Source organism: Ornithorhynchus anatinus, chromosome 13, assembly GCF_004115215.2.
Source record: "Ornithorhynchus anatinus isolate Pmale09 chromosome 13, mOrnAna1.pri.v4, whole genome shotgun sequence".
In the NCBI taxonomy this organism is placed as follows: Eukaryota; Metazoa; Chordata; class Mammalia; order Monotremata; family Ornithorhynchidae; genus Ornithorhynchus; species Ornithorhynchus anatinus.
Genome location: NC_041740.1, coordinates 15,050,966 through 15,067,314, shown reverse-complemented (window position 1 = coordinate 15,067,314; position 16,349 = coordinate 15,050,966). Strand labels below are relative to the sequence as shown.

Here is a 16,349-nt window from a genome sequence, read left to right as displayed (position 1 = left end):
GACAAAAAGAAGCCCCTTTAGTTTGAACACTTTCCTCAGGAAAGAAATCCTCTTTGTTGTGAACTAGAAACTCAGGGGTTTGAAATGAGCCCCTCTCCTGGCTTCCTGAAGATACGTTTTTATTCGGAACTTGATTTCTCTCTAGAAGCAAGTCCTTGTAAGTGGTGTGAGGGCCCCCCATGTATTGATTCCAGTCAGAGTTGGATGGAGACTTAGGGGGGCCAAACTCCCTGGAATGCCCTCTGGGTAAATAGTTTGATACCAACTCTTTGTCAGAGTTACATGAGGTGGAAGTGAAAAACACATATTTACACTATCAGTAATCTGAGTGAGCATAAGGAAATGTACAGTCGGACCAATCAGATATCACAGATTAACTGGGGAAGTAGGAGACAGGAGAAGCCAAAAGACCCTTTAAACCTTTGTTCATGGTTGCGAAGTGTGATTTCTTCATCAGCATTAGCTCCAGAAATATACAGTTTACTGTTTCTGAAAGATTCTGGACAGACAGGAAGGGAAGCCTCTCACCCCTAACAAAATGGTAGTTAGATACTAATATCGCTACTGGCTGTGTTTCAGCATCTGCCCATTGAAAAGAAATTAATGATATGCTAAGAAGATCAAATATTAATGGACAAGGGTTGCCAAGAAAAAATCCAAACAAGGAAATGTCACAGAATTTAATCTTTTCAATGTTTTTTAGAAGGCAGTTTGAATATCGAGAGACCTCAGAGAAGCCAGAGGCTCTCTTCAAAATTTCAGACTCCACTGAAGAAAGCATCATGAATTCCACACATTCTGGCTCTCAGGGGTGATCATAATCTACCCCTGAGAAACAGACGACAAAACTCTCTCTTGTAATGCAGTCCTTCTAAGAGTGATGTTCAAATGTCCACGGCATCTTGGCTTTGGATGGTAACCTATTTATAGGAAAATATTATCCACTGATTTGGATTGCTACCTGACTTGTAGCTTAGAACTCTAGTGGGCTATTGGGGAAGGAAACAAATTTCAGCTATCCCAAATATGAAGTCAGAGTTTACCTGGGGAAAAGGGGGAGAAGGCTATAAGAAGAGGTCACTAGGGCTAGAAGCCCATTGAGAAAACAGCTGGACATTCCCTTTTGGGGAATTGGTGATTGTTGTGTTTGTTAGACTAATCATTGTGATTGGTTAATAATGTGAAGACAATCTTACAGTGGCATGAGGAAGGCTTTCGCTTTGAAACTACAAAGTGAACGTAGTGCAGAACTATAGCTATTAACTCAGAGTTTATTACGTAAAACAATTTCTCCAAAATAGACCCCCCCCAAAGGAATTTTCTTTGGATGACATGGTCACATCTTCTCTATTTACTGAATTGAAAGAATACTCAAGATGGCAAACGGTCATCACTGTCAACCATTTTTATAGGGCTCCTACAGTGTGTAGAACATTGCAATAGATGCTGGGTGGCATGGGCATGGAGTTGCCACTTGGTGGCATGGGCAAAGAGGTGCAGTGAGGACCTAAAAGGCCTCAAACCTGCTCCAGAATGCATTGCGAAAAAGGAAATTCCAGAGCCATCAAAGTAGACCATGCAGACAGCCTGAGGGGTGCCCAAAATGGCGTGATTTGAAACAGTCTAGCATTCTGTGTCACTGCCCATCTCTATTAGAGGAGGTAGACATGAATAATCTCTCCAGAACAGGGAAACAGATGGCAGCTAAGTGTGATGGGTTGAAAAGGGAGTTTCATTGAGTTACCTCTGATGATGAATCACTTACATATTAGAAACCAAGCTTCTTTATCGGAAGTGAAAAATGAAAGAAAGTGAAAACGGAGGATGGAGTAACCCAGAAAGATGAGGGTAAGGGGTGGGGTGTGGGAGGAGAGAGACAGAGAGAGACAGAGACAGAGAGTCAGAAAACAGTAGCTGCATCTCTGGCCAAATCCCGAGTACCAGACGCTTTGGGATCCTTGGAGCCATCCTTTCTGGAGCCGTGAAGATGAAAGCTGGACAAAATATTCCAAAAGAGTGCTGGACTGTGGCCATTATGTCCTTGGGGATTTAGCAAAGTTTACTCTCCTCAGACAGGGAGGAGAGACTTCAGCTGAACTCCATTAAGCAAATTCAAAAGCAGAAAGAAAATAAACACAGATTGGTGGAGATAGGAGTTTTATGATGGGGAAAGAAAGCAACTTCGGCTGGAAATCCTGGGCTATTCCTGAGGCTTTTGGACCTCCAGACACCAGAGTTCTCAGAGATTCTTCTCTTCATGTTATCCCGCTGGCAGGCATAAAAGAAAGTTAATAGAATTTTTTTTCCCACCACTACAAGGGCTGGTAGAAACTAGACTAACAATATAGTCCACAATGCTTCAGCGCTGTGCGTGACACACAGCCATTTGTGTCTTTGTTTCTGAGCCGGGAATTAAGTAATAAATCCAGTACTGTCACAGATACTGTACTTGTATACCATTCAGTCCTGTAATGAAACAAAAACCTACTGGAATTTTTTCCCACACAATTACATGCTAAAATAATCAGTTAAAATACAGCACTACTTATTTATTTACTTGCTGCTGTTGTGATTAATACTGACGGATGCCTAGAAAACAAGGGATCATTGCATGTTCAAAAGTTTTCATATTCTGCCTGACAAAATGGACACAGAGGAAGTGTCTCTCATGAGGAGTTAGCAGCTTTGTGAGTTAACACTGGGGATTTTGATATGAAAAATCACTAGTTCGGCTCTGTCAGAGCATCAGTACCTCTTGCTGGAAGCAACGAGGAATCCTCCATCACACTGGTTCTCCTCTTTGACTTTTCCTTTCCCGCCATTTGCCATTGGGACTGCCTCGCTCCTTTTTCTCAACTCTTTCCTGTCTACATCTCTTTTCTCATGGTAAGTGCAGTAGCAAGATGAGTACTGGAACTATATAGGTACTGTGAATAATTCAGGTCATTGAAAGTTGGGATAAAAGAACAAAATAGGATTTGAATATCTCAGACCTTGGCTTGATTTTCTTCAGGTATCTGGGTTGGTTTTATTTGTTGTTTGTTTGTTTGATTTTGGCGGTTCTAAGAGAGTTAGAATTCACAAAATCGGTCATTTGGAAGCCTGTCATTCAGATAAGTGACTGTCAGAAGAGCCAAATGCAGTTTCCCTGCAATCTCCATTTCCCCGCTTGAGACAAAACATCTCCTGGTATCCCAGTCTTCCTCATGAAGCCTGGTGCCTGGAAATGGGGCATGGGAGGTGGGGAAAGAGCAGAATCTGCTCTAGGGTGAGCTCCATCCTGGGCAGTTCCCCCAGTTCTGCTATCACAAGTGTCCTCTTACACAATCAGGATAGAACATAGTTGTAGAATTAGGGGACATTGTTTCCCACGTTGGGACGCACGGGTTGGTGCAAGCGGGTAAGAAGTGGCTGTGCATGTGGTCTCAGTTAGGCTTCCCAGCCTCTGCCTTAGTCTCACAGTACTGCAGGGGAGAGCAGTTGCCACTTTACAGGATTTAATACAGTAAGAGAGGAATGAGCGGCAGGTAAGGTGTTCTGTTACTGATGGACATAGCGATAATATAGGATTTTATTTTGACAGATGTCAGTCGTGCTGAGATTCTTGAACTATATACCCCTTGACTCATTAATTCCCACTGGATCAATGATTTTCCAGTAACACAAGATTCTTCGAAAGAACGCAATCCCCTGTGTTATTGGAGAATTCCCTCTACGTAGATTTTCTAGGAAAGAATTCCTCATTTCCAAATCTTTTTGCCATGAGCCTCCAGCTCAACTCAAACAAAGGTTTCCAAATTCCTGCCTCCCAAATGTCTTCAGCAATTATACTCATGTTGCAAGTGTGGAAAGACAGAGGACGTTCTAGCCTTTAAAACAGTTTAAAATGAGAAAGAGCATCCAGTATCCTTGAAAGTGTGCAAAACCTAAGAAATGTTTTTGACAAACATCACCGGGGAGGGAGAGCAAAACCAAAACATTTTAACCAGTTTCTGAAGCTTACTGCGTGTTCCCATCAACTACCCAACACTGGCTGTGGGTGGTGTGGTCCAATGGTCGATACAGGAGAAGCTGGCAGACCCAGGTCCCTTTCCCAAGTCACCTGCTGACTCAAGTCCTGGGTCCTAGCGAAGCCTCCTCTGTACTGAAGCCAACTGGCCATTAACTCTGGTTCTGGGATGCAGAGCCTCAGAAGAGGAGAAGGGAAAGGGAACATCGCATGAAAATCCACTGGTAATCCCCCAATTCTCACCTGAGCCAACAGTTTCAGCTCACTTCCCCTCCAAATCTTGGACCAGAGCTGATGTCAAATAGCAAAATGGACAGGTTGGAGTTCCCTTTCTCTCTCATCCTCTGTTCTCAAACACAGTCGGAGCTGGCTTCGGTAAGCCATTGCCCCAGAGGACCGCCCACCGTGTGGCTCCTCTCAAAGAGGACAGTGCCTCTGCCTGTCTCAAAAAATGGCTACTGCACAGCTTTTCTCACTACCTACCACTGCCACTACCTTTCTCCAAAATGGCAACCCCACTAAAGTAGAAAAGCCTCTATCACAGCCAGCAAAACAAGCTTTGCTTTCTGTAGTCTCTTGCAAAATAGCAAACATATTACATCTCCTCAATTTAATATTGTGATGTTATGTTTTGAATTACCTTAGTAAAAATTAGACAGTAATTTAATGAGGTTTATCATGACAGTAAATACCACAAAAAGGATTTCATATTGCCTTCCTGGAGGTACCAGAGCAGACCCTAATTTATAACACGTAAGTCTTTGGGCATATGCACGCCACGATACAACCACATTTTCAAGAAACATAACTGAGTTGTATTGTGGGGAAGGTCTCTACTGAAAATGTGCCTAGAATAATGTAACACTGTAACTCCAAAGACTGGGGGAGACCTAGAAAGAAGTGGTGAGGTTACAGTTCCTTGTCTAAGCTGGAAATTCTTTTCAGAAATTGTTTTTGTTCTAAATCCCCTGAAGGCAACAGGAGGTGAGATAGGTGTGACACCCAGGAGTTGTGTAGCTGGGATGTGTTACAACCCCGGGAGCTAGTAACATAAGGTCTGGACCACCTAGCCCATAGGTTGGGGGAAAGTCCCTGGGCCTCCCTGGACTAAAGAAGGGTCGGAAAAGAAGTCTTGGAAAGGTTTGCAAATGTTTCCGGTGCCTGACCCACTCTTACCTCATATTCTCCTTGGATAGCTATCACTGCTTAGTAGAATGTGTGGGGAATATTTGTAGCTGGAAAAGTGGGAGGGAAAGGGATGTGCTTAAGGTAGTTGAATAAAATGATGACTGAGTGGTCTCTCTCCAGGAGACATTACTTCTTGTTGGGGCAAAATAGGTAAAAGATATGGTTTTCAGCCTTGAAGCTGTCTCATTTCCCCTAGATAGTGCACACTGAACCATTGCTCTTTCCCCAGAGATCACCTGGACACAGCTGAAGCTCCAGGACAGGCCAGGTGGAGCTCCTGGAGCGTGACTGCAAAACCTCTGTGACAGTGGCTGCCAGAATTTGAAGCTCTTCTCTGTGGCCGTGTTATCCCCAGGTGTGACTGGCCCAGTCTTGGGCAGGCTCTGGCGATGTCTAGCAGGGTGATGAAGGCCCTAGGCCTCCTGCTTCTGATTGACTGCCTGATCACATTCAGTCAAGCTAAAATCTATTCCCGCTGCAAACTGGCACGGAGATTGGAGCACAGTGGAATGGATAAATTTAGGGGCTACAGCCTTGAAAACTGTAAGACTTCCACCTAAGTAATCTTCTCTGACTGCTCCCCCTTCTCTTCCCTCCCTTTCCTCTTCGCTCTTTTATGCTGCTTTCTTGCCACTATCCATTCAGAGCCTTCTTGACCTCTTTCTCCTTTTCCTTCTTGGCCTGTCTCTTCTTTCCATTCTCTCTCTGTGTGTCTCTATCTCTCTCACCTCTTTCCTTCCCACAAATCCTCTCTCTTCAGATCTTCCAATCTGGTGTCCTGAGTGGATTCTTTCTGTACATTTTATCTCCCAGAAGCCTAACCATTTCCATTTCTGCCCCCTGGCTGGTGGAGGAGTCAAATAGAGCCGATTGAGAACAGGCTACATAGAGATGAAGTGTCCTGGAGTGGCAGTAGTCCAGACTATGACATGGTCCCCAAGTCATGGCAGTGGCCGTTGGGGCAGTGGCAAATTTAACACCCCCTAAAATATGCAACCTCTAGACCTTGATTTAGAGAGCAACCACTGAAATCCAAGAGCTTAAATACCACAATTATTATTACTATTATTATTATCAACTGCCCTTCTCAGTCCCCTTGCCTCTGTTCTGGGCCCTTTTCCAGCCTTCATCCTCTTTCTTTGCCAATGCAGCACATCGTAAGCTTCCCATTCTGCTCTTCTCTTTCTTTTTTATGGTATTTGTTAAGCACTTACTATGTTCCAGACACTGTGCTAAGTGCTGAGGTATTTCAGGCTAACTGAGGTATTTCAGGCTAATCAGTTTGGACACAATCCCTGTCCCACATGGAGTCACAGACCTAATCCACAGTTTACTGATGAGATAACTGAGGCACAGAGAAGTTAAGTGACAGAGTTGAGACCGGAACCCAAGTCCTTCTGACTCCATGCTGCTTTCTGTGAGGACCCTCTATGGAGGGAGGAGTTACAAACTCCCCCCCCCGCCCACGATTAGACTGTAAGCCCATCAATGGGCAGGGACTGTCTCTCTCTGTTGCCAATTTGTACATTCCAAGTGCTTAGTACAGGGCTCTGCACATAGTAAGTGCTCAATAAATACTATTGAATGAATGAATGAATGATGTGTCTGAATTTTGTCCACATAGGGCTCTGTGTGGCATATTACGAGAGTGGTTTTGACACTGAAGCTCAGAACACTTTGGAAGACGGCAGCACTGCTTACGGCATCTTCCAGATCGACAGCCGGATATGGTGCAAAAACGATGAGGAGCCATCCAAGAACCGCTGTCACATTTCCTGCTCTGGTACTTATACCTCTTAGGCTACGGCTATCCATTCATAGTTATAAGAGAAGCCAACAAACCCTCCAAATAAATTGATTTGATCTGGGGTGATTTCAGTGCAGACCTGCAGGGAGGCAGGAGCGTGGACTAGAGATGACCTCTTGTGGAGAAATAGTCCCAGTCTCACCCGAGGCAGTTTCTCTGTTGCCCATTAGATACCAGAAAGCGAGTTAGAACCCTATTGACCGTATACCTTTTGCTGAGACCTGGGGCATCAAGACCCAGTTTCAAGCATGCGTGCTTTCCCCCTTCCTCTCATGAAAATCCCTCAGGATTCTGGGATGTCTTTTCTATAAGACACAGAATGCCATGAGATCTAAACTGAGAATGTACTGAGTTTCTCCAGCCGAGATGTGGAAACACAAGCATTTGAATTGAGCAAGAGCAGCTGAGGGTTGATATAAAGTAAGCTGACCAGTTGAACTGATAAACCTAAAAAATCCAAGACTGTCCCTGTTAAACCAAGACAAATGGTCAACTTAGGCTTCATGAGCTTTCTTACTTGTATGTGATATATGTAGCAAATCAGATCTTTGTCCCCTCGGGCAAGAGAAGGCCTTTCACCAAAGGAGGGAGGGGGAGAGGGAGGGAGAGAAAAAGAGAAAGGAAGAGAGAAAGCTCTTCCTTATAAATTACCTAAGGGACAATGCAGAGGAATTTCTGGTCCTTCAAAGAGATTATTTTTTTCCTAGGAGAAACATTCCAACACTCATCCATCCATCATCCATTAATAAATAAGCAGTGTACTAAGCGCTTGGGATAGTACGATAGAATTAGAAGACAGGATTCCTGCCCTCAAGGAGCTTACAGTCTAGTAAAGGAGACCAGAATTAAAATAATTTACAAGTAGAGGAAAACAGCAGAGTAGAAAGATTTGTACATAGGTGATATGGGGGCTGGAGGTGAAAAAGTGAGTTCCCAAGTGCTTAGATTGCAGGGAAGTGCTAAAGTGGCAGTAATGGAGGGTTGGGGCAGGGGAGGGGGAGATAGATTAATCAGGGAAGTCTTCCTGGAGGAGATATGATTTCAGAAGGGTTTTGAAGAGGGGAAGAGCAGTGGTCTGTCAGAGGTTAAGGGAGAGGGAGTGTCAGGTAAGAAGGAGGGTATGAGCAAGAGGTTAGAGGTGAGCTGAAAATGAGGCACCATGAGTAGGTTGGTTGAGAGAATGAGAGGAGTGAAACATGTGAGCTGTGGGGTGGAGGGTGAAGAGCAAGAATAAGCAGGAGGGGTGAGCTGATTGAATCCTAAAACCTAATGGTCAGGAGTTTCTGCTGCAGGAATAGTGGACAACCATTATTGGAGATGTGTGCAGAATGACATATTAGAAAAATGATCCAGACAGCAGAATGAAGTCTTGACTAGAGAGGGTAGAGTTTTAGCTGCCACTGATTCTGTCTCTGTAAAACTAGCTAATCCTGGTGAATTGAAGATCACAGGTTTGGAAGTTATAAGACCCCGGTTCTAATTCTGACTCCCCCACTTGTCTGCTGTGTGACCTTGAGCAAGTTACTTAACTTCTCTATGCTGCAATTACCTTATCTGTAAAATGAGGGCTCATTCCTCCTCCCTTCAGTTTAGACTGTGACCCATGCAGGACAGAGACTGTATCCAACCTGATTACAAGAGCTTAGTACAGTGCTCTTCACACAGTAAGTACTCAATAAGTGTCATAGGTCATGATGAATGAGCTAATTACTGGCCACTGAATCCATTCTGGATGGCCATCTCGCTCTGGAGCCAGAAGAGCTGAAGTAATTTAGGCAAAAAAGGCAGGGAAAGGTAGGAGTGTGTGGTTGGGATGATGGTGGGGCGGGGGGGAAGGAAGAAATGGGAATGGGGGGTAGTAAAGGGTGGGATTCCCCACCCACAACTAGCTGTATCTATCAGTTGTACATCTTCCATTACTCCTTATTTCTGAAGTATTTCTAGTGACTATTCAACTGAACAAAGACGATCTTTTGCCCGGCCCTTTTCCCAACAGAGTTCAGGCAGGAAGAAGCCCTCTTTTAACAAAAGTAAATTGAACAGAGAAGACTCTCTGTATCAGCTCTTATGAAATGGACTACACTGGCTCATTTGTGACCCTCTGCTGCCCCTTCGTGGATACTTCATTGTGCTCCCATCCTCCACTGCTCTTTATTCATTTGAAAACTTGGAGAAAATCTCATGGGGATGTTTGCTCAGAGTTTTCAAATTGTTCTGCAGAATAGTACTAGAGAAAGGATGTGAAGGTTTGCAGATTTCTGTCTGGAGTTTTCAAGGCAGTATGGCCTAGTGGAAAGAGCGTGGGCCTAGCTTCTGATCCTAGCTCCAACAATTTCCTGCTCTGTGACCTAGGGCAATTCGCTTAACCTCTCAGGGCTTCAGTTTTCTTAAGACGCTAAGGGTGTTATGAGCTGAGAACATATCCACTAATTCTGTTGTATTGTACACTCCCAAGAGCTTAGTTCAATGCTCTACACATAGTAAGCACTCAATAAATACCACTGATTGATTGATTTTCTCATCTGTAAAATGGGGATTAAATATCTGTTCTTCCTCATATAATGTTAGCTCTGTGTGGGGCAAGGACTATGTCAACATGATCAACTTGTATTTAGCCCAATCAAATAATCAATGGTATTTATTGAGGATATTTTCTGAATATGGAGCACTCTAATAGGTGCTTGGGAAAGTTCAATGAAACATAGTTGATGCATTCCCTACCCTAAAGGAGCACTTAGAACAGTGCTTGACACATAGTAAGTTCTTAACAAATACCATAATTATATTATCATAATTGAATTTCTACCACCAGGCCTACTGACTCCAACCAGCATGTACATTGTTCTGCTTATACAACCCTTCTTCCCCCCTCTTCTGGGGTCCAGACCATGCTCTTTGCATCCCCTTTCCCCCACCACCCCATCTCCTCTCTGTCACCCTTCACCAAACCCCATCCCTTCAAACTTTAGGATTTATTTCCACTTCCTCCAAAAAGCCTTTCCTGATTAGCAAATGCATTATACTAACACCAATTTTAAGGGCAACTCGGTGTTTTGAAAATCTAATAGTAATAACTATCACTATTATTATCATTTTTATTACTATCATCATGGCATTTATAAAATGCTTACAATGTGCCAAGCACTGAACTAAGCCCTGGGGTAGATACAAGATAATCCAGTTAGACACAGTCCCTGCCCCACGTGGGGCCTCATGGACCAAGTAAGAGAGAGAATGGTTTTTTAATCCCCATTTTACAGATGAGGTAAGAGGCACCAAGAAGTTAAGTGACTTGCTCAAAGTCACACAGCAAGCATTTGGCAGAGCCAGGATTAGAACACTGGCCCTCTGACTCCCAGGTCCATGTTCCTTCAACTAGATCATGCTGCTTCTTGAATCTGATCTCCTCCATTAGATTCTATACTGTAGGAGTGCAAAGGATGTCTTTGCCTAAATTATGTAAACCCCTGAACACCTAGGATAGGACCTGTGTAATTTGATGCTGTTGGATAAATAGTTGGGATGATTATGCTCCTGCTAACAAGGCAGAAGGTGAATCCTTTCACCGTAAGACCCAGGAAGTTTTGCTTTGTGATGCCCAGGATAGTAGCATTAATCAGTGTCAGCCTCTTGTCTTCTAGGATTCATGACTTTAGCTTCTGTCTACATTCCTTGAAAGCAGGGATCATGTCTACTTATTCTATTGTACTTTCCCAAGCTTTTAGTCCAATGTTCTGCATTCAGTGAGCACTCAATAAATATGATGGATTGATTGCTTGATTGGTATGGACCAATTAACATATATATAATTATGATGCATTAGGTATGGTCCTTGAGGAAAGGAGAATGGAGTTAAAGGTTTTTTCAATTTTCAACCAAATACTTTTATTTTCCAAGAATGTTTCAAGACTTCATGAAGCATTTAACACTTATAATCTTCCCTTTTTTTCTCCCCTCAGATTTATTAAATGATGATATAAGTGACGACATAATGTGTGCTAAGAAAATTGTGAAGGAGACTGAGAGCATGGATTACTGGTAAGAGTCAGCTCAGAAAGTGACAGCTCAGTATGAGACTCAGTGGCCAAAATTATCCAAAAGGATTCTTAATAATTATTTATAACTGTGTTATTTCTTACACACTTATTTTGTACCAAGCATTGTACTAAGCACTGGGGTAGCTATAGCATAAACATATCAGACACAGTCCCTGTCCCACATGTCAGTCTAAATGGGAGAACAGAAAAAAAGCAAAGCAAGAATTTTATCCCCATTTTACAGATGAAGAAACTGAGGCCCAGAGAACTTGCCCAAGTTCTCTCAGTAGGCCGGTGTCAGAGCTGGGACTAGAACCCAGATCTCTTGATTCTCAGGTCTGTGTTCGGTCCACTAGGCCACACTGCTTCTTTTTTCCTACTGGAACAATACAACCCATGATCCATTTTCACATGAGAAAACCCTAACTCATTGACCAGTCACCATTATTGAAGAGGTTGTCATGCCTGAAGGAGTAATGGATGTAATGTCTTTGGGAGTCCGATTTCAGAGCCAACCCTGGAAACCCTGAGTACAGCAACAGATGTAGCTTTTAGTAATAGCTTTTAGAGCTTTTAGTAATAGCTACTGGGGTAGCTGTAAAGTGCTTGCTATAGCCCAAACACCGTACTAAGCACTGGAATAGATACAAGATGATCAGGTTGAACAAAGTATCTGTCCCATGTGGGGTTTTCTTGCTTCCATTCCTGCCTTCCCACCCCTCCTGTGCCAAAGCCTCATTCAGAGAAGGAGGATGTTTTAGAGGGGCAGTCAGAGGGAAAGGAGCAGCCCAGAGTTCCAGAGCCTAGAGGCAACAGCTGTCAATCAAGTGGACTCCCCAGCCAACCAAGATTCATGCAGGGTGACCTGTTACAGGACCAGAAATCCCTGTCAGCCTGGGCTAAACCTAGTGACTTTAGCTTAATCCAAAAATATTATGAGCAAATTAAGTTTTTGCTAGGCCGCTTTTGGATTAAGTGAAAAGGATGTGCTTTTTAACAATCTTTTAATATAGCGGTATGAAGAGTTTACCCTATGCAGATAGGACCACTGAAGCTAAAATTGGCTTGATAACAGGCTCCGGGTTGCACTGTCGACTCCCCTTGTTTTCTGGCCAACATAAATATTTTATTAAATTTAGATTAGATCAATAAGTAGTAATCCAGAGGCCTTATTTTTAATATGAACTTGTATAACTCTGCTTCCACCAGTGTTTCCAAAGGGAGAACAGGATGGATGAGGAGTGGGAAATGGGGAAATGGTACAATATAGTAGGTATGTTAAACTTTTGCCATCACTTTTTCTGTTATGACACCCAATGAAATAGCCTTGTGTACTTTGCCAAAGAAAGCATAGCTTCCCCCTGCTGGCCAAAGCTTTAATCAAGAAAAATAAAGGGAAGGGGAAAGGTAGTTTCAAAGGAGACTTGAAAAGGGTTGGAGAATTAGAAAGGCAGTGCAACATCAAAAGCTTTCTCCAGAGGATAGATGTTTCAGAGAACAAGGCTTGAACTTCTGGGAAAGAGAGAATGAGCAATTGAACAGGAAACCCAGTAAGAGTTTATTAAGCCACTGCTTCATTAAATACTCTAAGTCAAGTATTGCTTATGCATCGTTCCCTTATTCACAGTCAAGCCAGCCATGGTAGGTAGCACAAGAGGGATAACTTTGAGTTTCAGTGAAACCTCAGAGAAGATCGTCCTCTGACCCATATTAGTGATTAGTGTCTTTCAAGACAATGCCCCTTGTCAGCTGTGTGACTATGGGCAAGTCACTTCACTTCTCTGTGTGCTTAGTTCCCTCATCTGTAAAATGGGGATGAAGACTGTGAGCCTCACGTGGGACAACCTCATTCCCCTATATCTACCCCAGCGCTTAGAACAGTGCTCTGCACGTAGTAAGCGCTTAACAAATACCAACATTATTATTTCCTTGGATAGCCTGAGGGTTCCAGCTATGGGGTAAGCCAGTAGGGTAAACTTTTCCAACATCAGAACTGAGCCATTACCATCTACTGTTCAAAGAAGATTCTAAAGCCTCTATCTTTTGATTGGAATTTTTTCTGGGTTTCTGGTGGAAGTCCATTTTGGAGAATTTGATTCAACAATCTTAAATTTATCTTGTAAAAGAAAGACACCTCATCCCTTGCCTTAATGCATCAATCCAACACCAGGGTTCACACCAGTGGATTTCCTAAATGAACGTTCCCTGCAAACTGTGATGTTAAAAGGCGTGAAACAAAGAGAATGGATTGTTGCTCATAATTCAGTTTGGTCAGGATGTAAGCTCCTCAAGGCTAGAGTGCAGGGGTGGTCTCTACCTACCCTCTTGTACTCTCCCAAACACTTAGTACAGTGCTCTCCATACAGTAAGTCCTCAGTAAGTAACATTGATTGATTGATTGATAAAGGGTTTGATCAGGGATTAGAGACCTGCTGTGGTGAATCTTCTCAGCCCACTACAGTCAATCTCTCAACTCCTCTCCACTGAAACTGTGCTCAAAAGTCACCAATGACCTCCTTATAGCCACGACCAAAGGGCTTTATTCTGATCCTCCTCACTGTCTCAGCTGCTTTTGACAGTGGGGACCACTCTGTCCTCCTCTAAATACTATCTGGCCTTAGTTTTGCTGTCCCCGTGCTAACCTGGTTCTCCTCCTACTTCTCTGCCCACTCCTTGGATTCATTCATTGGCTCCTCCTTTGCCTCACATCCTCTTACTGTGTCCCCTGCTCTTCTTGCTCACAGTCTCAGAGAGCTGAGTGAATTTGGGTCAGTCACTTAACTTCTCTGGACCTCAGATTCCTCATCTGGAAATTAGAGGGAAGATACTAGTTCTCCCTGCTTGTTAGATTGTGAGCCTTCCATTGGACAGGGGACTATGTCTGTCCTGATAATCTTGGCACTAAGTGTCAAGTACTTAGCACAATGCTTTGCCACATAGAAAGTGCTTTAAAATATGATTGTGACATAACCTGCCACTTCTTCCAACACAGCATCTCGCAGATCTGCCTCTTTCTTTCTACCTGAACAGCCACCTCCCTGTTACAAACTCTGCTTCTCTCACTCCTAGATTATTATGTCAGATGGATGCTGGTCTCCCAGCTTCCAGGTGCTCTCCCCACTCCAATCTATAACTAGGTGTTGCTGCAGTGATCATCTTGAAAGCTCACTCGACCCATATCTCTCCTCTCTTTCACATCCTCCCCCAGCTCCCTGGATCTCTGCATCGAAAGGAAAAAAGCATTCCTTACCCTCTACTTCAATACTCTCCACAAACTCCCCGTCCTTTACCCTTTCTGCTGTCTTTACCCACTTTCCCCCAGCTAGCTCTCTTCATTCCTCTCAAGACAATCTTCTAGTTATATCTCACTCTTGATTCTCCCACCATCTCCCACCACCATCCCTTTTCTATCCTCAAATCCAACAGACGACAGCCTTTCCCACATTCAAAGCCCTCCTAAAATCCACCTCTTCCAGTCAGGCTTCCCTGATTAATTCCCAGCATCCTAAGTCATTCAAATTCATTTAGGCATCTCTAGCCCTTGTGAACTTATTTATACCCATCCCACTTTTAAACATATAATAATGATGGTATTTGTAAAGCGCTATGTGCCAAGCACTGTTTTAAACAATAGATATTTTTCAGTTGTACCTTCAATTTATCTTGACTGCTCTATTTGTGAATAGTTTTATATCTGTCTCCTCCAAAAAGTGTAAGTTCTTTGGGGGCAGAGAACATGTTATATCTTTGTTTTTAACTTCCTAAGTGCTTAATGCAGTGCATTGCAGAATAATTACTACTGATATTACTATCTCTACTATTACTCTAAAACTTCTACTGCTATCAAGCAGTGGTGTTTATTGAGCACTAACTGTGTGCAGAGCACTGTATAAGTGCTTGGGAGAATATAATGAAGTTGGGAGACACGATCCCTGTTCCCTAGGAACAGTCTAGTGGGAATTCTACAACTACTTCTGTAGGATCAAGGAGAACCTGGTCAAAGGTAGGAGAAGAGTTAGCAATCCATAGATGACCCCAAAGTCATCAACCATATCAGCTGGCCCCATTCTCTCCATTACAGCAGGAATTGGGGGAATATTTGTTGACCCTCATGGTCGCTGTCAAAGAGCCGGAGAGAGGCTGGTATTGGAGCAAACGCTGTGAAATGAGTAAATAAGTAGTTTTTCTGTGGGCTCAATCCTTGGAGACTTAGAGGTAGTTTGGGTGGGTTAGTCGCTTTTAGGAACTGAACAGATTGGAGTCTGACCACAGTTGTCACTTCCAAGGGGTGATAGGGCAGTTGCCCCCACAGCTTATTGGGTGGGATGCACAGCCTTCTGCCCTCATAAGCTCACTGTGGACAGGGAAAGTGTCTACCAACTCTGTTGTATTGTGCTCTCCCAAGCTCTTAATACAGTGCTCTGCCCACAGTCAGAGCTTAATAAATATGCTTGATTGAGGTTAAAAGTGGGTACTTATATTAACTGGTATTTATTTAGCACTTTCTGTGTGCTAAGCAGCAGCCTAAGTGCTGTGGAAGATTCAAAATAATCAGGTTGGATGCAGTCTCTGTCTCACATAGGGCTTACAGTCTAAGGAGGAGGGAGAACAGGTATGCAACCTCCACTTTACAGATGAGGGAACTGAGGCCCAGAGAAGTGAAGTGACTTGCCTAGGGTCACACAGTAGGTTTGACCAAACAATCACCATGACGCCTTCTTCTCTCTTCCTATTTTTCTCTACCTAGGGACAGCTGGAAGATTCACTGTGAAGACAAGGACCTCTCTGAGTGGATAGAAGGCTGCAATGACAACTGAATCAGGGAAGGCCCAGCAGCCCTGTCCACATTAACTCCTCGGGGCTGCTGGTCAAGTTGTGTCCCAATCTCCCTTCCAAGTCCCTTCCACTGAGTAATATTAGCTCTTAGAAAGTCCTTCCACAATTGGAAAAACAAATGGGAGCTAACTGTTTTGAATGAAATAAAAGTTTTAGTTCAAATACCCCACTAGCAATTTGGCCATTTGTTTCAGTGATGCTGCTAATTCTGGGTGAAGGCTTTTTCTCTCCCAGGGCACTGTGTTTCAGGATCAAGAATGGTCCAACACTCCCTCAGGCCAAGGACGGTTCACTGACCTCCACTTCTCAAGTTTCCACTGGATGAGATTAATATCTGGGAAAACACTGACCATGCAGCGGGGTTTCAGGCTTGGCCTGAAAGGGACTTGGCTCACTTGGAATAAAACCTGCAACATTCTTGACTCAGCAAGCCCATGGATTGGAGTTCAGAGAAGAGAACTGTGGAAGAGTA

General features: G+C 43.5%; 1 protein-coding gene across 3 annotated transcripts in view; it reads left to right on the top strand.

The window, feature by feature from the left end:
- The window catches only part of LOC100076093 (lysozyme-like protein 1), a 77,621-nt gene extending 61,579 nt beyond the window's left edge, over positions 1-16,042 (top strand). For all 3 annotated transcript variants that reach the window (XM_007667780.3, XM_029077358.2, XM_007667782.3), the window contains exons 2-5: positions 5,427-5,740; positions 6,822-6,980; positions 10,964-11,042; positions 15,789-16,042. In XM_007667780.3, coding sequence (XP_007665970.1) covers positions 5,587-5,740; positions 6,822-6,980; positions 10,964-11,042; positions 15,789-15,858 — 462 coding nt within the window. In that variant the 5' untranslated portion in view covers positions 5,427-5,586 and the 3' untranslated portion in view covers positions 15,859-16,042. The remainder of the gene's footprint in view (positions 1-5,426; positions 5,741-6,821; positions 6,981-10,963; positions 11,043-15,788) is intronic.
- The last annotated feature ends 307 nt before the right edge of the window (positions 16,043-16,349 follow it).